The sequence below is a fragment of the Varanus komodoensis genome, unplaced genomic scaffold (assembly GCF_004798865.1).
Source record: "Varanus komodoensis strain SLA01 unplaced genomic scaffold, ASM479886v1 scaffold102, whole genome shotgun sequence".
Classification (NCBI taxonomy): Eukaryota; Metazoa; Chordata; class Lepidosauria; order Squamata; family Varanidae; genus Varanus; species Varanus komodoensis.
Window position 1 is genome coordinate 549,276 of NW_025335279.1, and position 22,677 is coordinate 571,952.

At 51.9% G+C, this 22,677-nt stretch overlaps 1 protein-coding gene and 1 pseudogene across 7 annotated transcripts in view; both read left to right on the forward strand.

The window, feature by feature from the left end:
- The window catches only part of TNXB (tenascin XB), a 107,575-nt gene extending 85,103 nt beyond the window's left edge, over positions 1 to 22,472 (forward strand). For all 7 annotated transcript variants that reach the window (XM_044419345.1, XM_044419341.1, XM_044419342.1 and 4 more), the window contains 12 exons: positions 5,728 to 6,045; positions 9,655 to 9,777; positions 10,695 to 10,838; positions 11,772 to 11,891; positions 12,739 to 12,882; positions 13,207 to 13,337; positions 13,825 to 13,957; positions 14,897 to 15,048; positions 16,596 to 16,692; positions 17,749 to 17,910; positions 18,856 to 19,019; positions 19,813 to 22,472. In XM_044419345.1, coding sequence (XP_044275280.1) covers positions 5,728 to 6,045; positions 9,655 to 9,777; positions 10,695 to 10,838; positions 11,772 to 11,891; positions 12,739 to 12,882; positions 13,207 to 13,337; positions 13,825 to 13,957; positions 14,897 to 15,048; positions 16,596 to 16,692; positions 17,749 to 17,910; positions 18,856 to 19,019; positions 19,813 to 19,911 — 1,787 coding nt within the window. In that variant the 3' untranslated portion in view covers positions 19,912 to 22,472. The remainder of the gene's footprint in view (positions 1 to 5,727; positions 6,046 to 9,654; positions 9,778 to 10,694; positions 10,839 to 11,771; positions 11,892 to 12,738; positions 12,883 to 13,206; positions 13,338 to 13,824; positions 13,958 to 14,896; positions 15,049 to 16,595; positions 16,693 to 17,748; positions 17,911 to 18,855; positions 19,020 to 19,812) is intronic.
- LOC123017822 lies at positions 7,015 to 7,115 on the forward strand (annotated as a pseudogene).
- Positions 22,473 to 22,677: the final 205 nt, after the last annotated feature.

Genomic DNA, 22,677 nt, shown 5'->3' on the forward strand with positions numbered 1-22,677 from the left:
GTTTGGGGGGGCTGTTCGGGGGGGGGCTAGGCTGGCCAGGGGACTTGCTCTTTTGTTGTGGCAGTCCCTTCTGTTGAACGGCCAATTTTAAATGTTTTATAATTTTAAAGTGTTTTAACTTGTTTTTATGGAGTCGTCCCTGGCCATGTTGCCGCCTGAGTTTCCTGGGGAGCGCACTGGCGCCGCCATTGGTGTGGTGATGGGCAATGGACGTAATAGCGGTGGGGGCTTAACGTGTCTGCATAGAAGAAGGAGGGACAGATGGCTGACACCTGTCCCTACTTCTGGTTTTGCTCCCAGCCAGAAGGTGCCAGGGAGTCTTGTCAGTCGCCCCTCGGGCCTGACGGTGCTGTTGTTTAATGCCAGGTCGGCCAATAACAAATCTGCCCTCATCCATGACTTGATTGTGGATGAGGGGGCCGACCTGGCCTGTATAACGGAGACCTGGGCGGGAGAGGGGGGGGATGTTGCCCTCTCTCAATTGTGCCCGCCCGGGTATATGGTCCAGCACTGTTCACGGCCGGAGGGGAGGGGAGGGGGGGGTCGCTTTGGTTTACCGGGCTTCCATCACTCTCACGGGACTTCCTGTCCCTTCGAGACCAGGGCTGGAGTGTCTCTACTTGGTGTTGGGCGACCGAGACAGATTGGGGATTCTGTTGGTGTACCGTGCACCCTTCTGCCCAACAGTCTCCCTGCCTGAGCTTACGGAAACGGTCTCAGACCTGGTGTTGAGGACCCCCAGGATGCTGGTCCTGGGGGACTTCAATATCCATGCCGAGGCTAGTTTGACCGGGGCGGCTCAGGACTTCATGGCTTCCATGACGGCCATGGGGCTGTCTCAACATGTCACCGGCCCGACCCATGAACGTGGACACACTCTGGACCTGGTTTTCTCGACGGGGCAGGAAGAGGGTGGTCTGAGGGTGAGGAATTTATGCTTGACTCCCCTGTCATGGTCAGATCACTTCCTAGTGAGGTTTGTGCTCGAGAGCGACATCTCCCTCTGCAAGGGTGCAGACCCGATTGTGTGGGTCCGCCCCCGGAGCCGGATGGATCCAGAAGGATTCCTGAAGGCTCTGGGGGAGTTTCCGGCTGACAAGACGGGTGCTCCTGTCGAGGCTCTGGTTGAACTGTGGAATGGGGAGATGACCAGGGCTGTAGACACGATCGCTCCTAAGCGTCCTCTCCCATCGGGCAGAGCCCGCTCTTCCCCTTGGTACACTCCAGAATTGAGGGCAATGAAGCAGGTTGGGAGACGGCTAGAGCGTAGGTGGAGGAAATCACGTGATGAATCTGACCGAACACACTTAAGAGCCCACTATCGGGCCTATGCTGTGGCGGTGAGGGCGGCGAAAAAGAGACACTTCTCCGCTTCCATTGCCTCCTCACAATGCCGTCCGGCGGAGCTCTTTCGAGTGGTGCAAGGCCTGGTTCACCCAGGGCCAAAGGAAGAGCTGATTCCACCCTCAAAGGCCCGCTGTGACGACTTTGCCGAGCATTTTAGGGAGAAAATCGCTCAGATTCGTCACGAGCTGGATTCCACTATTGATTCAGAGGTTTTAAGGGAGACACCAACGCTACCGTCTGGTCCAGAATTATTGGATGAATTTCAGTTATTGCGGCCCGATGATGTGGACAAGGTGCTTGGACGAGTACGTCCCACCACTTGCCTTCTGGACCCTTGCCCGTCTTGGTTAATAAAGGATTCCAAGCACGGGATTGGAACCTGGATCTTGGAAGTGGTTAACGCTTCTCTGAGGGAGGGTCGGGTGCCTGCTCCTTTAAAGGAGGCGGTAGTCCGACCGGTCCTGAAGAAGGCGTCACTGGATCCAGGGATGGCCGCTAACTATAGACCAGTGGCCAACATCCCGTTTCTGGGCAAGGTGTTAGAGCGAGTGGTGGCGGGACAACTCCAAGCACTCTTGGATGAAACTGATTATCTGGACCCATTTCAGTCCGGCTTCAGACCCGGGTACGGTACTGAATCTGCCTTGGTCGCCCTGTACGATGACCTGTGCAGGGAGAAGGACAGGGGGAGTGCGTCCCTGTTGGTTCTCCTGGACCTCTCAGCGGCTTTCGATACCATCAACCATGGTATCCTTCTGGATAGGCTGGCGGGATTGGGGGTCGGAGGCACCGCTTTGCGGTGGTTCCGCTCCTATCTCAACGACCGATTCCAGAAGGTGGTGTTGGGGGACTATGGCTCTGCGCCATGGCAGCTTTGCCATGGGGTACCGCAGGGTTCCATTTTGTCCCCTTTACTGTTCAATATCTACATGAAACCGCTGGGAGAGGTCATCAGGAGGTGTGGGCTGCGGACCCATCAGTATGCTGATGATACCCAGCTCTACCTCTCGTTTTCCACCAATCCAGGTGAGGCAGTGGCTGTACTGAACCGGTGCCTGGCCGAGGTAATGGGCTGGATGAGGGCCAATAAACTGAAGCTCAATCCAGACAAGACGGAGGTCCTGTTGGTTGGCGGTTCGGGCTTCGGAGAAGGTGACCTGAACCTTGTCCTGAATGGGGTTGCACTCCCTCCTAGGGACAAGGTCCGCAGCTTGGGAGTGCTCCTCGACCCGGAGCTTTCACTTGAAGCTCAGGTGACAACAGCGGCGAGGAGCGCTTTCCTCCAGCTTCGGCTGATTCATCAGCTGCGCCCCTACCTGGAGTACGACTGCCTTGCAACAGTGACTCATGCGCTGGTGACTTCCCGTCTTGACTTCTGTAACGCGCTCTACGTGGGGCTACCCTTGAAGACGGTCCGGATACTTCAATTGGTTCAGAATAGAGCTGCCAGGCTGCTGACGGGGACTGGACGTTATGTTCACATGACACCAGTTCTCCGTCAGCTTCACTGGCTCCCCATTGAAGTCCGGGCCCAATTCAAGGTGTTGGTAATGACCTATAAAGCCCTAAACGGCTTGGGTCCTGGTTACCTGAAGGAGCGCTTACATCCATATTTGCCCAGTCGCCCCCTGAGATCGGCGGGAGAGGCCCTTCTCCGGGAGCCCTCCGTGAGAGAAATTAGGAGGGTGGCTACTCGGAGAAGGGCTTTCTCAGCGGTGGCGCCTAAGTTATGGAATGCGCTCCCCAGAGAGGTCCGCCTGGCGCCGTCGTTATTTGTTTTTCGGCGCCAGGCTAAGACCTTTTTATTTAAGCAACATTTTAAATGCTAAATACAATTGAATTTTATCTGGCCAGGGCGGCTTATTTTATAATGTGAGTTTTAATTAAGATTATTTTATATGGATTTTAACTTGTTTTATCTATGTTGTAAGCCGCCCCGAGGCTTCGGCGAATGGGGCGGCATAAAAATGTTTTAATAAATAAAATAAAATAAATATGCACTGTCAGTTTTTACCTTGAAAAAGCAGGCTAGAAATCAATAATAACAATACCCTTTTTAAGAGGAAAACTGAGTTGAATAAATCAAACTGCTGTTCAAAATGCAGAGGCAGAAAGCCAAGATCCCTCCCAACGCTAGCACTCCTAATTCGTCACCCAAATGCTTTTCTACAACCAAGGAAAAGTGCAGTGAAACTACCTTCTGCAGCCTTAGATCATCGGTACCCATTTATCCTTGGTACCTTCCCTATGAGGAAAAGCCCTATGGGGGTTCCCTTCATTTTTTACTTAAATAAGAAGGATAGCTAAAGGTACAGATGGCAGAGATTTGTGGGGCAGTGCTTAGTGTGGAGATGGTGGATAGAGGGAAGTTTTCTAGGCATTCAGGAAGCCACTTGATATCAAGATAGGCCATGGGTCCTTTGGACTCAGTTCTGTTGTCTATAGCAGGGGTGTGCAGACTTGCTGGAGAGAACTTCAGGGGAGCAAAACTGCAGGTCAGAGGGCCAAACTGGAGCCCTGTGTCTTCTCTGGGGGGCCAGCACCTCACCCTGACCCCACTCTGTTTCTCCAGTTATTGACTGGCACTTTCCCATCATTGTGCAGATGTTTTCCAGTTCCAAACATTTGAACTGCCTCTCCTAGGGAAGGCTCAGTTACTGGCACTGAAAGCCAGTGTGGTGTGGTGGAGAGAGTGTTGGACTGGGCACCTGGGAGATCCAGCTTCCAGTCCCCACTCAGCCAGCCATGAAACTGAGTGGGTGACTCTGACCAGTCACTAACTCTCAGCCTAACCTGCTTCCCCTTGTTGTGAGGATAAAGAGGGAATAGGGGAGAACGTGGGTAAGCCACCTGGGGTTCCCCAAAAGAGAAAAGGGGGCAGGAAGCAAATGCAATTGGATAAGATCACCACCACCGCCACTTAAAACCTGCTGGTAATTTTGGTATTCTGGCCACCTCCAGCACTGCTGCTTTGAAGCTGGAAGAGGTTTCTCACCTCTGCCCTCACCTCAACAAAAGTACACTTGGAATTAAAGAATTCTAAGAGCAAGAATTTGATCTGAATAGTAGAACTGAACAGACCTGAGAGTTCTTCCACACGAGCTTGTAGCATCTATTTTGTTTTTCTAAAAACTCCCCTTAGGCTAATACGTACTCTTTCTCTAAGGCTAATAACAGTTGGGAGATTGGGGGATTGATTTTTCATGACCACAACTGTAGAAGAAAGAATTAAACCTCTCCACACATTGCAGTTCCCATGAACATCAGGCGCTTGAGGAGCTGCCATACTTTCCAATGATGCAATTAGTGTCACATGTAGTTTGGCTCTGAGCGAGCTTAGTGAACAAAGTGGGGAGATTTGTCTTTGGATTCAGTTCCCTTCCCTTGGCTCTAGAAATGAGAGAAGTGGCTTGAAGCAACAGGCTGCACTTATCAAAAGGAGCAGGACTTGCAAAATGTAGAAATGTGCAGAGAAATTAATGGCGCGAGCCAGACTGTTTACTAATGCATTGACAGCAGCAGCCACTTGCGTTGGATAAACATGCAAAGAAAAATGTGCTGGTGTCTGCAGTTGCTAATGCCTTTCAAAAAAAGCAAGGCCAGTGACTTGTTCCGTACATCTCCTTGCGTCAAGGCAGAAGGACAGGGCAGTAAAAGGGGTGAGAGGCACAGCCGGAGAATTGGCCATGACGTTCAGCTAAGGGTGAGGCTGAGGGCCAAACCAAACATGACGCCAGCACTGTAAACCTGGAATTTTCCCCAAGCCCAAAGGCATGGTGAGGTGAGGAACTCTCCCATTCCTACCCACCGCATGCCTTTCCGCAACCCCTCTCCATGTGCCCTCATCCCAGCTGAGCATAGTCTCAATATCAGAAATTGGACAAAGGGGAGAATGCTCGTGGGGAGAAAAGCTGCAACTGGGTGCCAGCGGGAGGTGCCTGCAGTCTTCCCCCTTTTGCAGCTGCTAAAAGTCAGCCACCAGGATGTGCTGACAAAGGTGTAGGGCTGCCTTCCACAAGCCATGGGTGCCCTACAGATTTGTTGGGCTGTGGTTCCCATCAGGGATGATTGGAGCTGTAGTCCAGCATATCTAGTAGTTACCGGGTTTGAGAAGGCTGGTAGAGAACTTCAGCTTTTCATAACTGAGGACTGTTTTGACAGGTCTCTTAACATTTCTACACGCTAGAAGGGGGGAGCAAAACCAGATGTTACTCGGGAGATGTATGAGCAAGATCTCCTCTCTGTGTGTTTCTGTTTAAAGATCAAGGCGTGTAGATGTGAAGGAGGGATTTTTGCTCCAGTGTACATCATTTACACTTTGTTTGATCCTCACAGGCTACCTTTTTGCCCATTTGCTCATCTGTTTTCTCTGTTGTGTAGCTTTCCCAGATGCCCCTGGTGGACCTGCCCACTTGCTTGATCACCTGGTTGTCTCTGAAGTGACTCCCACAACCATGCAGCTCACCTGGGAAGCTCCAGAGGGAGAGTTTGATTCCTTCCTGGTCCGATACAAGGACTCTCTTCCAGGCAGTGGGAGGAGCCCCCCACCTGCCAAGGAAGTGAAGGTGCCTGGGGATGAAACTACTGCTGTACTTCGCGGCCTTACACCCAACACCGAATACAGCCTTACAGTCTATGGCATCAAGGATGGGTCAGAAGCGGCCAATATCAATGGAGCAGCAAGGACAACTGGGCTAGGTAACAAGGCCACATTTGACATCTCACTGCCAGGGCAGCAAGAGGAAAGTAGTATTGGAGCCAAAACAGACATCTCTTTAAACCTGTGTCCATTAGCCATGCCTCTTTTTCAGTTTCATTAGAGCAGGTGCAAAAAGATTGATCAAGCTCTTCATATCACCCCCTGTCCCGCTACACACACACTCACCTTACCAGCCAGGGTTCTGATCCAGATTGGTCTCCCTCACCCTAGGTTTGTTTTAAGGAGCTGCTAAACACAGATTTAAAGTAGCATCTGTTTTGGCCCATAACTGAAGTAGTGACACAATGCATGTAGAATTAGTGGCTTGAATTAAGTTCTCACTAGTACATAAAGCTGAGCAAGGAGAATTGGAAGCCCGCTTCCATGGCAAGGTAAGCTGACTGCCTTCTGCTTGTGTGCCTTGCCCCACGGCTGTGGGCTGGGTTGCCATGATGTTCTGGAATGTTTGCCATAAGAAGCTCTGTTAATGCAATCTACAGTCAGTGCAGTTCTCTAAGAGAAAGAGAAAGCCCTCTTCCTTTTCCAAAATCAGACTGCCTACATGCCCCAAGGCACCTCGTCAAAATAGACTGATGTATTGATCTATATCAGCAGCCTCCCTAATGCTTAACCTGAAAAGAAAAAAAAAAACCATATGTCTGTCTAGTTTTAAGGGCACAGAATATAAATTATACCACAGATCGGGTGACATACTTGTAGCTGCCTGCCAAAAGGAAGGGCAGGTGGAGATCATGTCAGCAACAAGGGAACCTATTCACTAAAGGCAATGTAAAACTTGCCCCTGCAGCAGAATGTAACTGAATAGAAAATGTGGTAAAATTTCAGTCACACTTCTGCCACAAGGACAGAGCCTCTGGAAGTGACTAATACCCTTGCAGCAGCCAAAGCATTCTGCAAGTGATAGAGCACTTACTCTTGCCGGAAAAAACATTGGCGAAAACCTGGGACTGTTTTCGGCAGCACATTTACCAAACTTGGAATGATACAGAGATTAGTGTGGCCCCTGCACAAGGATGACACACAAATTCATGAAGGAGAAAGCCCGTTGGAGCTAGAATGGCAGGAGAGGCAGAAACTTTCAGTCAACAAGGATGGGCCTTGTGGACTGAAATGGAATGAAGAGGTGGGAGGAGTGTGAAGGAGAGTGCCAATAAGGCAAACAACTAGTTTTGTTCACAGAGGAAGGATCAAATCTGGGAATATTTGTTGAAACTGGAGGGGTAAGGAGAAGAAAGTGGCTATGCTGCGTTTATCATTTTCACCAGCACTGCCTGGTTCACAAGGGAAACAGTAAGTGGAAGCAGCAGCGAGGAAGGCAAGATCTTCTTGGGAGCTGCTGGCTGCCCCTTGGGAAGTCAACTGAGAGGAACATCCCATGATGCTGACACAGCATTGCTCCTGTGGGATTTCTCCACATGTGGGTGTGGGGGGATGTATGCATTGTCATCAGTGAGCCCCTTCCTCCATTTCAACCTTTTTCATCCCCTTATCTTGGAAAAAAGTCATTCTAATGTCATTCTTCCCATTTTTCCAACCTCATATGAGGCTTTTCAAGTTGGCCTACTGTGCTCTCCAGCCAGTCTTTGCAAGGAAAAGCTGAACTGGGGTGTGTGTGGCTGTAACAGCTTCAGCCATCAAATTTAACTATCAGCCTGTGGTAAGAGGGCCATCAAAAGAAAGGAGTGAGTGCAGGAGCCATCATGTTGGAGGCTTGGAGCTGATCTTTCAGAAAGCAGCAGGAACCCAGCAGCTGTGTCCTGGCTTGAAGCACACCAGGCTAGGCTGGCTTCCATCTGTGGTTTCCTTTGTGAGACCCAAGGAATTAATCTCTGGAACTACTCTGTTTCCTTTGTGGTCAGCCAGATTGGCCACAGCTAATCCCAGGAGAAGGGGAGGGAGGGTTTCACAGGCTGTGGGGAGGGTGTTGAGTAAGAGGAAGTAAGTGCCAAGGCATGGATCTCATTTTGCATTCCCTGCTTCCCAGAGGGCCAAGCTTACAACCACATAACATCAGAGTTCCACAATTGGAACTTCATTCCAACATAACTTCATTTCATCTGCATCATCTTCCTCTTCCTTCTCCTCTTCCTTCTTTTTTGGGAAAAAGGCAGCCAATTTGGACTGGGACGAAAAGGGTCTGAGCCTCTGCCCCTGTGCCACAGCCCCAGTCAAAGTCAATTCCTTCCTTTCCTCCACTCATTGCTGCTTGTTCAAGAAAACAAAACATTTTGCATTCCAATCATGTATTAGATTTCCAAAACTGAACCTGCAAAACAGCTCTGGAACGCTCTGCGCAGTCTTTATTTATACCTTGCCACTGAAGAAGGTATTCCTCAAAATGCGTCGGGCTGAATAAATTCTTGCCTAGTGCACCTTAGAACAGGGAAGAAGAATGTGTGGCCTTCCAGGTGCTTTCAGACTGCTATCCTCCTATCATCACTGCTGAGCATTTGTCGTGTTGGCTGGGTCTGCCGGGGCCTGGAATCCCCCAATATCTGTGAGATCATAGCTTTTCCTTTCCTTTCTTGGAACCTCTGTCCTTCTCCGCATTTGTGCTTTCCCAGATAAGAACCTATGAAGACACCTGCTGGATCAGGCCAACAGTCTGTATTTTCATTACCCTGCTCACATAGTGGGCAACCAGCTGCCCACAGGAAACCCACAAGGAGGATGTGGCTGGAGCAGCACCCTCCCGCCCATGTTCCCCAGCAATAAGTGCACTTAGGCAGCTCTGTCAGGGGGTGACCAGCAGGACTAGTAGCCCTGGACAGCCTGCTCCTCCACGAAGCTGACCACTCCTCTTTTAAAGCCATTCAAGTTGGCAGCCATCACCACCTCTTGTAGAAGTAAATTCCACGGTTCAGCTCTGTGCTATGTGAAGAAGGTCCTTCCATTTGCCTGTCCAAAATGTCCCACCAAGCTGCTTCGTGGAAAAGCACTTTTGGAGTCTACCATTATGAACGCCCTTTTCTTGAAGGAATGGGAGGCTGAATAATTCAATTACCCCACACTGACCAAGAGCCGGTGTGGTGTAGGAGAGAGCTGTGCAGATTCGTGTCTTGGTTCCAGTTGCCGCTCCACCATGAAGCTCACTGGGTGATTCTGGGCCAGTTACCGATGCTCAGCCCAGCCCCCTCTTAGGGTGGGTACAAGTAGGGGTGCAGGAGCGGTCAGTTTTGGGGGTTGGATTCCCTGTGCCTCGCTCTTCAGATGGTCTGCTCTGGCATGGCTGTGAGGCCCAGCTCCTGGCGAGCACACCCAGTGTTCACATAGCGCTTGCCTGTCGTGGAACCCCGTGCAAATGCGCGTCCCTCTGCCACACAAACATCCTTCTGCAGCATTCACACGCTACCTCTTGGCTCAGCTCAGTGTCTCAGATAACCAAGCACAGGAGCCGGTCCATGAATGCTAGTGGGAAGGATTCTGCTCAGCTCTCTCACAATGCTAGTTATGAAAATAAAGTGGAGAGGAGGAGGAGGATTATATACAACCATTTTGGATTCCTATAGGGGGAAGAGGTGGGTTATAAACGTAATAAATAGCATAAACAATCCTTTTATGTTCTGCTGCCTTCTTCCTTCCTCTAGAGCTGGACAGTCCCCGGGACCTGCGGTTCAGTGACATCCGTGAGACCTCGGTCGTGGCCAACTGGAGAGCGCCATCCTCTCGAATCGATCGCTATAAAGTTTCCTTCCAGCCCTCCGATGGGGGTGAGAAGGGTCACCGTGAGGCATTTACAGGCCCATAGGACACCAGATTGTGTGCAAACTGTATATGCAAACTTAGCAATAATTAGTAGAATATATTCACAATGTATTTACAGGAGGGCAAAGTCAGCAGCTTCATTTTTTTATCCAAATCATGCGATTGAAACACATTCTTCACTTAATTTGTACCCTGATCCTGACATGCTGAAGTAATGAAAAAAAAAAAAAGGTTTTTCAGAGCTTGATTTCCATGCAGGGGCAAGTTTTTGTTTGATTGGGAGGGTGAGGGGGGTTGTTACAGCATGTGGGAGTAGGAACATTAACAGTTCTTTTCAGAGCTGCCATCCCCCTGCAAACTGCCCCCTTGCATGGCAATTAAGCTGAGGAGAATACCTTCCATTGACAATAATGACATTCCAGACAGATCTGAGGGGTGTCCTGGGAAACAGATCCCCAGCAACGTTGCTGGGGGTGAGGCTTCCTTTCCCCCTGTTTCTTAGATGGAGCAACCCGTGGTTCATCCTTGGTCTTCAGCCTTTTCAGATCCACTGCTAGCCCAGACAAGCATCTTAAGATTTTTGCCATGGGTTAGATCCAGGATCTGCCTCTTGCAAGTAGATGGGACCTTCTGCAAGAGGAAGGCCTCTGCTCATGGAAGATCCCTCTGCCCAGTTTTGGGGGATCATCCCCATGTAGCACTTTCAGGGGGCTGCCAGGGAGGAAATGCTCTTCTTCCAGCACAGATAATCCAACTTCAGTCTGGATTCAACCCCATATATATTTGCAGTCCTTGTGCTGCTGCTGCTGCTGCAAAGCACCCATCTTAGGTTTGTCCACCACAACTCCCCAGCAGACTGGAGATTGAGATACCTCCTCCTAACAGTTTCTGTGCAGTTTTCATTGCCAGGATTCTGTTGCAGGAGAGCCCAGAAGCATCATCGTGGATGGATCCAAGCTCAAAACAACCATCGACAACCTAACCCCGGGAGCCAGTTATGAGGTCACTGTGATGTCTCTTCGTGGGTTTGAAGAGAGCGAGCCCTTGGTGGGTTACGTCACCACAGGTAAACCCATGGTGAAGAAAGCTTACATGTTATATATCAGTAGCCTTGTTCACTTCTTTACTTGCTTCCTTATTTTGTAGACCACGTTTCAATTGATTTAATGTTAAGTTTGCTCGATAAGCAATGTTTGGTCCTACAAAAGAAAACCTGCCCTGGCCGTAGGCTTCTGAGGGCTCTTGGGCAGAAACCCTCCCTCGGAGCCCCCCCTCAGTGAGTCAGCCATCTCATGGCCTTCTTCACCAGCTGCTGCCACTCCTCCTCCCTCGTTCCACTGTGCCCACTTGCGTGCTGGGCGGGCACAGAACCAAAGAGCAAGGCGATCGGGCTGCTCTTCCTTCACTGCTGCCTGGGCAAGAGCGGGGGCAGGAGAACAGGCAGGCTGGTGGTGGTGAGGCGGGGGAGCAGGGCCGGGGGGCTCTGTCAGTGGGCCCCGGCTGAGGCGTGGTTCTCAGCCCCTGCCCTGCCACGCCTGCTGATCCTGCCGGCAGCCCCAAGTCCCCTGGCTGTGCGGTGGCGCCAGTGGACCTCCTGCCTCTCCTGGCAGGGAATGGGGATGCAAGCCCTTCCAGCAGCATTTCCTCTGGGGGGTGGGTAGGGCCGGGGCACCACCTCTTGTGGCGATGGTCTTCCTGGGAGGCAGGGAGTACAGCCTCCCAGTGGTCCTTGGTGCCCTGGCTAGTGGGGGAGGCCAGAGCAGGCTTCCCTTCACATCCAGGAGCTTTATCAAGGACCCTGGACCAGGGACTCCATTTGTGGATTTTGCCTACTTTATACCAGGGCAGGCAGTTGGCCCCTCCTAACCATTTGTAGCTGTGGCAGTCTGAGGTTTTGCTTAAAGAGAGAGAGAGATTTTCCACCCTTAATGCCTGGGAACCTTTTAGCTGGCACTGCGAGGGCTGGCACCTCCTTAAACAGCCTTCTTTTCTCGCACAGTCCCAGATGGTCCTTCTGACTTGCGTGCCATCAACGTAACCGATTCCTCAGCTGTGCTAACATGGCGTCCTCCTGTGGCTGAGATGAGCAACTACATCGTCACCTATGGACCCATTGGTGGTGAGAGACGGGGAATGGGGAGGACAGGACAGGGCAGGGCAGGGCAGGGCAGGGCAGGGCAGGGCAGGCAGTGGTGCTGCAGAGTCAGGGCTGGTGGGGAGGCAGTTTGACTGCTCGATTCGCAAGGATGTGGGCGTCAACTGCCAACCTCCTCAGCTCCCTGTGGAGCCGAGCCTGCAGATATTTTGGATTTCATCTCCTGCCTGTGTCAGCCAAAATGGCTAATGATCAAGGATGCTGGGAGCTGTAGTCCACAACATCTGAAGGGCACCAGGTGGGAGAAAGCTGGTCTAGTCCCAGCCATTCGGTCTCCCTTCCACCCACCCATGATCCACCACCGTCCTTCAGGGTCTCAGGATCTCTTTTCCAGATCCTTCCTTTGGAGCAGGGGTCCTCAGACTTTTTCACCAGGGGGCCAGTTGAAAGGTGCTGGTGCTGGGTGTGGGCTGGAAAGGTGGTGCCAGCAGTGCGCGCGGGGGGGCGGGGGGGCGTGTGCGGCGAGGCGAGGTGAGGTGAGGCGGGGGCAGGCACGCACCACAAGACGGGCGCACAAGGCAGCGGCTTGCTCACTTGGAGATCGTTCTCTCCAAGCGAGCAAAGCGCTGCCTCCCTGCGCGTGGGTGCAGCAGGTCCAAATGGACACGGTGGGCCGGATGCGGCCCCCGGGCCATGGTTCGAGGACCCATGCTTTGGAGAGTCCACAGACTGCAGCTGGAGCCTTCTGCCTGCAAGGCCTGCCCTCCGCTGCCGAGCTGCAGCTCCTGCTGCAGGGAGGCTCCTGTCAGGCCCTGCTTCTGTGCGTCTTGGCCCTTCCTGAGTGACCTCTTGCTCTCTGTTCTTCTCCCAGGCCCCAGGGTCTCTGAATCAGTACCCGGGAACCGGGTCCAGCTGCAGTTGTCAGAACTGCACCTCGACACAGAATATCGGACCAGTGTCTATGGGGAGAAGGAAGGAAACCGTAGCTCTCCAGTCAGCGCCACATTCACCACTGGTATGTATGTGGACGGGGCTTGGGGGAGACAGAGACACTGAAGTTCCCACAGGATCTCCTGGGTACCAGGTGCTCAGTGAAGGCAAGTGGGGGGATGACTAACCCGATCACGCTCTTCACAGGAGCTTTGCAAGGGACGAGGTTATTGGGGACGGGGTGCTGCCACACGAGGGGCCTTTGATCTGGCCAGAAACCTTGTACTTCCCTCTGCTCTTAAACCGCTGCAAGGAGCACACAGCATTGGAGGGGCAGCAATCGTCCCTGTCAGACTCCACATTTTCCCTAACTTTTAAATTAAAAGAAGACTTTTTTATCTTCGTCCAGGAGCAGATGGACCTCGTGACCTTCATGCTACCGAGGTCTCACCTCGAAGTGCTCGTCTTACCTGGTCACCACCCCATGTCCCTCCTGGCGGGTACCTCCTGAGTTATGAAACCCCATACGGACAATCAAAGGTGCTTGACTGCTTAGTATGACTCTTGTCACTCACTTCCCCACTTCTCCGAGAGAGCATCGCTGCAGTGTGGGTTGTTTTCATGTTGAAATGTACTCACAGGGCGCTTTGGGTCGAAAGCATGTGCTTCTGCAGCTCCTTTTCTCCCATTTCAGCCTGGAAAAAGGTGACTCCAGCCAGTTTCCTCCCTAGCCCCAGAACCTGGAGCAGTACCACACTCCAGCAAACATATACAGAGAGAGATTTCCAGCTCCCAGGAGAGCGTTCCTTTCAATAGTTCCCATTCATGAGGCAAGAGCCAGTCATCCTGGACTTATTAACAAGCTGGCAGCCTGTTAAGGGTGACTTCTCAGCTGGCCATTCTTGGATGGAGATAATGAGAACTCCAATGGACTGAGGGGCTCCCAGCTGGGGAAGGTTGCTTTATAGCGTAGCGCTCGATTACGTTGCATCCTCACCCCATACCGCTCTTACTCTCCGTGCCACAGGAGATCCCCTTGAATGCTTCTGTCACTTCGTATGAACTCCAAGACCTGATTCCTTCCAGTCTGTACCACGTGCAAGTCCAGGCACTGAGGGAAGGCAAGCCGACTGCCCCCACCTCCACTTCCTTCACCACTGGTATGGTAATAAGCCTTGGGGCCCCGGGGGGGGCAGTTCTCATCCCGGGGCGGCTGGGCACTCCTAGGCCTCTCAGCACTCTTAGCAACCCACACGAAGCAGCCCTTGCATTCCGAATGCTTCTCTTCCTGGTTTCTCTTCCTTTGGCAAGGCTAGCTGCCCAAATGCACACAGAGCGCACTACAGGTCATTTATAATCCGAGCCTCCTCTGGGAAAATTCTTCTTGAAGGGGGAGAGGGGACTGCTGGATTTCTGCAAAAGGCACCACACTCATGCAGCCCAGCAAGTGCCAGCTTGTCAAGCTGCAGGTGTTCGTGGAACATTCCCCAGGGTGGGGAAGCCGTGTACCTCCCAGTGCTATTGCACTCCACCTCCCGTCGGCCCCAGTCAGCAGGGGCAATAATAGCGGGGGGAGCGATAGTCCATTAACATCCGACTCGTCTTCTGCTTCCAACACTAGCTGGGCATCAGTATTCCCCCCTTGGTGAGCTCACAGGCAGAAAGTGGCAGGGACGGCTGTGCCCAGCAGCAGGCCGCCAGAGGTGTCTCTCCTGGCTGCCACGTGGGGCCCACACAAAACGTGGGGTGCATTCTGGAATGCTCCTGATCAGGGTTTGGACGAGCCAGCCACACCCGGTTCCTCAGTACTCCATTCCATGCTCGGATTTCCGGTGCTTTTCCGTCCAACGTACCCGCTGCATTCTTTGGCCCCTGAGCATGCTCTGTCCTCGTAGGGATTTGCTGGGGTCCCCCCCCACCCCACTTTCACGTTTTTGTCCTTCTGCAGAGCTTGGGGTTTCCGCAAGACTGCTGGTTCCCTCCTCCTCGCCTCTGGGCTGGGCTGCTTGGGCTACATGCAGATGACACTTGGAGAATGACTTGGCTGCTGGGATGCAGCGGAGCAGCCGTTGACTAATCCACCGTCCTTCCCCTGGCAGGGCATCTGACATACCCCTTCCCGCGAGATTGCTCCGAGGAGAGTCAGAATGGACCAGGGCCCTCACGGGTCACCACGATTTATCTGGGAGGCAACCGAGACCACCCCTTGCAAGTGTACTGTGACATGGAGACCGACGGAGGCGGCTGGATTGTGAGTATTATGGGCGCGACTGGAGGGTGGTGGCAGCCACACACCGGTGCTTGTAACTGGGGGCTCGCGTCCTCTGCGCATCTCCCAGCCATGTTCTGCAGGTGCAGGGCCTTGTTCGCCTGCCTCAGAACTTCAGTTTGCATTCTCATCTGGGTATATATGTGTGCTGTGTGTGTGCGCACACACATGTATGTCTGAAGTTTTATTTATTTTATTATTTATGAAAACATTTCTATGCCATAGAATATACTTCTATACTTCAGACATGTATGTCTGAAGTTTTATTTTATTATTTATTAAAACATTTCTATGCCATAGAATATACTTCTATACTTCAGACATGTATGTCTGAAGTTTTATTTATTATATTATTTATTAAAACATTTCTATGCCATAGACTATACTTCTATACTTCAGACATGTATGTCTGAAGTTTTATTTATTTTATTATTTATTAAAACATTTCTATTCTAGTTTCTGCACTCGCATCTCCAACACCCCGCAGGCTCACCTAGATCCATTCAGGCTCCTGGCAAACAAAGGTCCCCAGGCCTGCTGTTGAGATCATTGTGCACCTTTGCAGGCAGAGCATTTGATGCATCCAAAGCCAGAGAGCAGATCTGAGCTGCTCCTCTTGTTGGTGTGTCTCGAGTGCTTCGCATACATTTGCGTGCATAAACACGCAGGGAGGGTAAACTGGGGGCGGAAGGGAAAAAATGCCATTAAAGGTGTGATGTTTATAAAAGAACTGCAGTGGCCATTCTTTCAGAAAGTCTTGTTAATAATCCTAGTGCTCCCCTTTCACTCATGACTAGCATTTCTTCCTCCTCCTGCTCCTCAGCCTCCTCTTCCTCTTTTTCACCTCCCAACTCAGGATGATCTCCTGTGTCTCTGATGAAATAGACTCTGACCTGCGGAAACACATGCTCAACCTGGTGCTCTCCAGGCTTGTGGAAATGCAGCTCCCATCGTCCGGTGCCAAGCTGGCTGTCGAGGGGACTAGCTTATGCCGCAAGAAATGTGTTTTGGCTAGCAAAATTCCCCCTCTTAAGCAAGGACACCCCCCTTTCTGTGCTTGAGAAAGGGCACCTCTTCTGAGAGGGCTCCTTTTGTACGTGCATCACTAAATAAAAAATCCATTGTGTTGCTTTCTCCAGCAGGGTGGTTTTCACTCTCTTACACCAAGACCTGCAGCATACTCTTCTAAACTCCCAGGTGGATTTTATCTAAGATGCAGATATAAACTGTGCCAACCTTACATGCTGACTGGTCTGTAGAAGGACTTTACCTGAATTGCTTTGCCTCTCCATGACTAGCAGACCAAATTATGCAAAACAAATATATGCAGATATCCTCACTTGGCCTAATTTAAGACCTGCCTAGACATTCCACCGTGCTTGGCACTGTACTTTCACGGCATGTGAACTCTCTTGGCATGAAGTGGATGCATTTTCAACACACAGGACAGCAGGGATGCCTGCTCGCAAGGACACACACACACACACACACACACACGCTGTTTCACACTCCCTCCTCTCTTCCCTCAGGTCTTTCAGCGTCGGATGAATGGCAAGACAGATTTCTGGCGTGACTGGCAGGATTATGCCAAAGGCTTTGGCAACCTTACAGAAGAATTTTGGCTGGGTATGTGCACATTGCTTGGCCTGTCTTTCTCACACCCATAATGCAGGTTCCTTACACTAGTCATAATTGTCACTTTATTAATTGAGAAGTGGGACTCCGAGGCCAAAAATTCCTTCCCCACTTGAGCCAGCGTCCCAAACATGAGCCAGAAGAGCAGACTTCCTCAACCAAGAACCCTCCAGATGTTTTGGGCAACAGCTTCCAGCATCCCTGCCCGCTGAGGCTGGTGGGGGATGAAGTTCAAAACATCTAGCGGATATCAGGTCAGGGAAGGCTGATGAATGGTTAACTAATCGCGCTGTCTCTTTCTCCCCAGCTAGCACTGAGAGAAGCATTACAGTCTAGCGCAGGGTGCAGAACCTTGGGATGGGGACCAAGCCTCGCCCTCCTGGGTGCCTGAATCTCCCAGAGGCCGGGCCTTCTTCCCGGGGTCCCAGCAGCTTTCCCCAGCCACCAGTCTTTTGGTGGTTTCCCTGCTTTGCACAGTTTTCCCCTCTTCTGAAAGGTTCAAATGCCTCTCTTAAGGCTTAGGAAGCAGCAGCAAGAGCCTCAGGCCAAAGTGGATGCGTAGCTTTGGTCTGAGTCCTGTGGCCTTGGGTCCGCCTGGCACTAGAGTGCAGAAAGGGCTTCTCCCAAGCAGAATTTGGCACCAGGGCTGCATGAGGTTCTGCACTCCTGAGTGGCTCAGGATCGAAGTACGCGCTGCATTAAATGCTGGGCCTGCTGTGCTGGATGAGTTTCTGGCTTATTTTAAAGTGCAGCTCCCCGCTTGCCTACGAATCAGCTGTAATGCTTCCCTACCTGACCTGGAAGAAGAATGTTCACAAGACCCTGTTGGCACTAATAGCCTACGTTGCACTTCTGGCACTGAAACACTCTTCTAAAAGGCTAAGTCTTACAACATATTGATTCAGTGAAGGGAAGAGAATCTGCAGGTCTCCCTTACCAGCAGAATGGAAAGGAGGGGGCACAGGTGCTGCACTGCTTGGACTCTGCAGCTGCCCAGCAGGCCTTCAAGACGAGCGGGATTCATCCTGCATTTCCGCTTGCTCCCAGGAAATGATGCTCTGCACCAGCTGACCACATCCGGGGATTACGAGCTGCGTGTGGATCTCCGTGCAGGGAAGGAGTCCGTCTATGCCACCTACCAACACTTCCGCGTGGATTCCCCAGCCGATTATTACCGCCTGCACCTGGGCAGCTACAGTGGCACTGCCGGTGAGGGGGCTTGGGATCCCCTGGGGGGACGCAGGTGCCAAGGGCCAGAGTGGTATGGACGCTTCCGAGACCGGTGTCCTAGGAATGGACAGGGTGCGGATGCTGGGGGAGGTAGTCCATCCCTTCTGGTGGACACCAAATGGGGCCAGGCTGCGTTACACAAATGCATCTGTGGCTCCGGAACAGGGTGTGTAGGTGTTAATGCCTCCCAAAGCAGGGCTTCTTCCACACTGCCCATCCTTATCACTCTCACTGCTTCTGCTTCTTGGTGGAAGCCACAAAAGGTACTGGGGAGCAAGGTTTTTTCTTTTGCATTATATAAGTTCCCCCGTCAATCAGATTTTTGAGCTGCTACTCATGTATACATGCAGGTACAGGCCAGTCTGGCCAATGGCTTTTTTGTATGTACATTTTTGGAGTGTGTGGGTCAAGCAACCAGCTGGAACAAGACCGAGGAGTCATCCCCTCCCGCCTGGCCACTGCCTCCCTGCCCCATCTAGCAGGTGCCCTGGGGGTCCCCGCCAACATTTGGTGCGGCAAATGAGGGGCTGGCAGAGCTCTCCGAGCCTCCCGTCGGGGACGCCACCACCCTCGCCGTGGCCTTGTGGCTCCCAAGCCCCGGCACCCTTAGCCAGAGTCCTGCGCTGAGCAGGGGACTGGCCGCAACAGCCCTGCAGGCCCCTTCCCACTCTCTGGTTCTCTGACTGGGGGGCAGGAGGGGGAACAGGAGTGAGCGAGCAAGTGGCCGAGTGGGCTGCCTGAGCAAGCGAGCAATAGCCGGGGGGGGGGGGCAGCATGGCGGCACCGCCTTGCCCCAGGTGGCGCGGTGTGTTGGGCCAGGCCTGAGCCTGTAGAATTCCAGGCAAAGCCGTGGGCTTAATGCAGAGGACCCTCCTCCGCTGTCAGCTTCGCCCTCCTACCCGGACTGTCTTTGTGCTTCCGCAGGTGATGCGTTCAGCTACCACTCAGGCAGCGTCTTCTCCACCCGGGACCGGGACCCCAACCGAGTCATCATCCCCTGTGCCGTCTCGTATCGCGGCGCATGGTGGTACCGCAACTGCCACTACACCAACCTCAATGGGCTGTACGCAAACAACCGGGATCATCAGGTAAGCGCTCAGTGGGGCTGGTGAGCAGATGGGCGCTGCCTCTTCCGGAATGACCCCCTCGAGCTGCCGAATGGCGAGAGCTGCATGGGTGAGGTTTTTCCCCACAGCGTCACTCCCTGCTCCAGGGTCTGCAGCGTGCCTGGGCCCATTTCAGAGTAAAATAAACATCAGGAGAGGCAGGCAGGCAGCCTGGCAGGCACCCACTTGACCCGCCCCCCCATGCAGCCATTAAAAAAAGCAGTGCCTTTTTCTCAAGGAAAGAGAAACTGGGAGGAGAGAGGACCTGTCCTGGAAAAAGATGGTCAAGAGGAAGAGGGCGGCTCTTCCTGACTCCGGGATCTGTCGCATTTCTGCAGACCCGCTGTGTGGGGAAAAAGCAGGGAAGCATGAAGAGGGAGTGCCGGAAAAAGTAACCCATTTGTCTTTTGGCGCTGGTTTTGTTCCTCATACTGCCAGTGTGCAACCTCTGACAGGCTGGGTGTCAGGAATGTGGCCCTCAGGCAAAATGCTGCCTCCATCCCTCCATCCTGTCCAGTCCAGCCTGCTGATTGCACAGTGCCCAACCTGCAAGTAAGCGCAGCAGCACAGCTCCTGCATGTAAGGATGGCGCCTCCGATACTGGAGGCAGCACCGTGCCCTCAGGGCTAGTAGCCATGGCGAGCCTCCTCCTCCACGGATCGGCCCAGTCTACCTTCAAAGCCATCCTAATTGGCGGCAACCGATCCGCCTTGTAAATGCCGTAGTTGAACAGTCCTCACGCCCTCTCTCTCCTTCTCTTAATTTCCTATTCAAGGGAGTCAATTGGTTTAATTGGAAAGGATTTGAGTTTTCTATCCCCTTCACCGAGATGAAGCTACGGCAGAGCGGCTTCCAGCCTTTGCGGCGGGCATGAGCACAGCGGGGGGCTGCAGCACTAACTGCGGGGGGGCAGCGGCAGTGGAGGAGCAACGGCAGGAAGATCCAGCAAGGACCCCTCTGTCACTGGATACCTCACACCCTGCCTCAATGTTGCCTTTCCCATCCTAAGAAAAACAAGCAGCACAGAGCAAGCCGAAAAAGGAAAACGGACAAATGTTAACAAGCACCTTGTATTATTTTCATTATCGTTATCACTTCCTGCCACTGGCCTGTCACAAAATGTCAAGGAGCTGCAGCGGCTAGAGGAGAGCGGGATTGCTGAGGGGGAGGGTCATGGCGATGAGCCGTGTGCGTGTGCATCTTCGTGCAGGACGCGGGCAGGCCTGGGCGGGCACTCTTCCCGGGGAGCATCAAGAAGGGACCGGGGGGAGGTAGACCAGCAACTGAACCCTTGAAAATGGGCAGGCGGCAAAGCCTCTCACCACGGATGCGGTTTCCCCAGTTCTCTTGCTTCCAGGATGGCAACGGAGTGGTCCGGTTCAGGTCCCTCCAAGGGGCAGGGTTTGGCCATTGCTGTCGGCATCTCCCATCGCTGACCCCTTCTATGCAGGTCTCTGCTCCCACAGGTTCCTCTCCCCGTCCTCCTCCAGCTCCACTCAATACGCAGGCCACTGCCGCCGCCACCTCCTCCTCTTCCTCTGCCCTCCTCCCCCTTCCTCGAGTACGATTTGGAAGGGAAATTAAACTAATCAACAGCCGCTGAAAGCAGGTTACGTAAAAGCACTTTTGATTTATAATGTTTGCATTTGTTTTGCCCTTCCCGAGTCCCTTGTGAACTCAAGCTACATTTCCTGTCCCCACAAAAAAGGCTTTTTGCTTCTTGTGTCCCTCCCACTCAAAACAAGAGTACATGGTAACAGGCAAAGAAGTCCAGGAACAGGCAAATGAAACAAAGAGGTGGTGGTGCCTTAAAAAGATCACAGAATGCGAAGAGCAGGGGGAAATGGACTGAAATGGCTTCAAGGTGATGGTGATTGGGGACTGTGAGGGGGAAACGCTTGTGAAAATATAACACAATAACAACTGGCTAACTTAGTACAGCAAGCAAGGGTGAGTTTTCCACCTCCCACAGAAAGCAAGGATAACCAAAGTCCATTGCCCTAGGAGCCCTTTTGGGGGACTGAAAGGCAACAAAGAAATGATGCGTACAAGTTGGTTTCCACAGTGAGAACTGGGCCTCTGTTGTTGTCACTTAGAAATACATGCAGTGCCTCCTGAATTAGCCGTTTGTAAAGAACAAGGTTTATCATTATGGCCTTCAGCTGCATACGGTATAAACCCTCCCACTTAAAGAGGGAGAGATACAGCATGGAAATGGAAAATATGTGTTTCTTTCAGCAAAAGAAACTGGCCAATTTTTTAAAAACCACCCCTTGAGAAAAAGCTTCAGGACCTGGCAAAGGGCCTCTTTTTTCCTCTGTTCTATTAAAAACCAAATACATCTTAGTTCCAAGTGGACTGTTTGTTTTCTTTTTTAAAAAAGAGCAGTCGCATCCCAAAAATAGAATGAAATTAGAAACCAATCTGATGGATTAAAGACACTCTTGGTAGCCTAAGTCCTAATGAAGTCTCGGATGAAAAACAGAACTCATACAGAATTTAAAAAGAGAGAAACTAACGATGTGAAGCCAACAAGAGTAAAATAGTGAAACAATCTGGATTCCTGGATTACTTCAAACAGACAGCCAACCCTTCTGATGCAAGGCAAAGAAAGAGCAAGGTATTGGGGGGGGGGGAGTCTCAAGGAGATCAAGTGCCTCCTCATTGCCCCCTCCCTCCAGATTTACTTTAATCCTGCCTCCCCTGGCCTTTGAAACGAATACCCATTGCCACATTCACAAGCGTTCAGCTCTGAAATCTTAGAAATCTTAGCACTGATCACAACCAACTCGGGCCTCTGCACCTTCCCTCCCCAAACAGGGAAAGTCAGGAGATGCAGGGCCCATCTCCAAAATGGGAATGCAAGTCTGCTGTGGAAAACGAGTGGGGGCAGGATGAACAAATGGGAGAGGTACACTACCAATCTGTCTGACAGGTTCCTGATTTTTTTGTCCTTGAACATCCACTCCAAGCAAGCCATTGATTTCCCCAGCGCACTCCCGGTGCCTTCCCAGAAAAGTACCCTGGTGGGTGCTCTAGATCTGCACTTAATTAAGATGGTACAAATACAGTCGCACAGTTAGTATTCTTCTGGTTTTCTAATAGCAGCCGTCATCCTGGCTTCTACTAGCGTACTAGAAGCCAGGGGAAGGAGCGGGAAGAGGAAGGAGTCACAGGAAAGGGGGTTTTTGTGGGGTAGCCAGACTGTGTTGCAGAGCAAAAGTCCTTGCAGCCCAAGGCAGGGCACAGTCTGTGCGGGGGGCGGGTGAGTGGCAGGGGCAGCCTGTACAGTGTTACTTGTTTCTTCATGTTTTTTTGTTTTGTTTTTTAGAGGGGTGTGGGGAAATTTTCTCTATAAGAAGTGCTTGAAAAAAGTTATTTTTTAGATCATGGTGAGAAAATGTTTAAAAATAAAAATTAAATTTAAAGATGGAAGGCAGCAGTTTTTCTTTTGGTGGAGGGGGTGCGCGTGTACATTTAGCTCCACGGCCCATGACTTGTTCAAGCCTGCACCTGACAATCTGTCGAGACTGGAATGGCATCATCGGACGCGCCCCCTGGTCCTGGAGGGCCTGGTGGAAGAGGCACACTCAACTGCGATTGAGAAATGGCACGATATTGAAATACCGTCATGATGAAG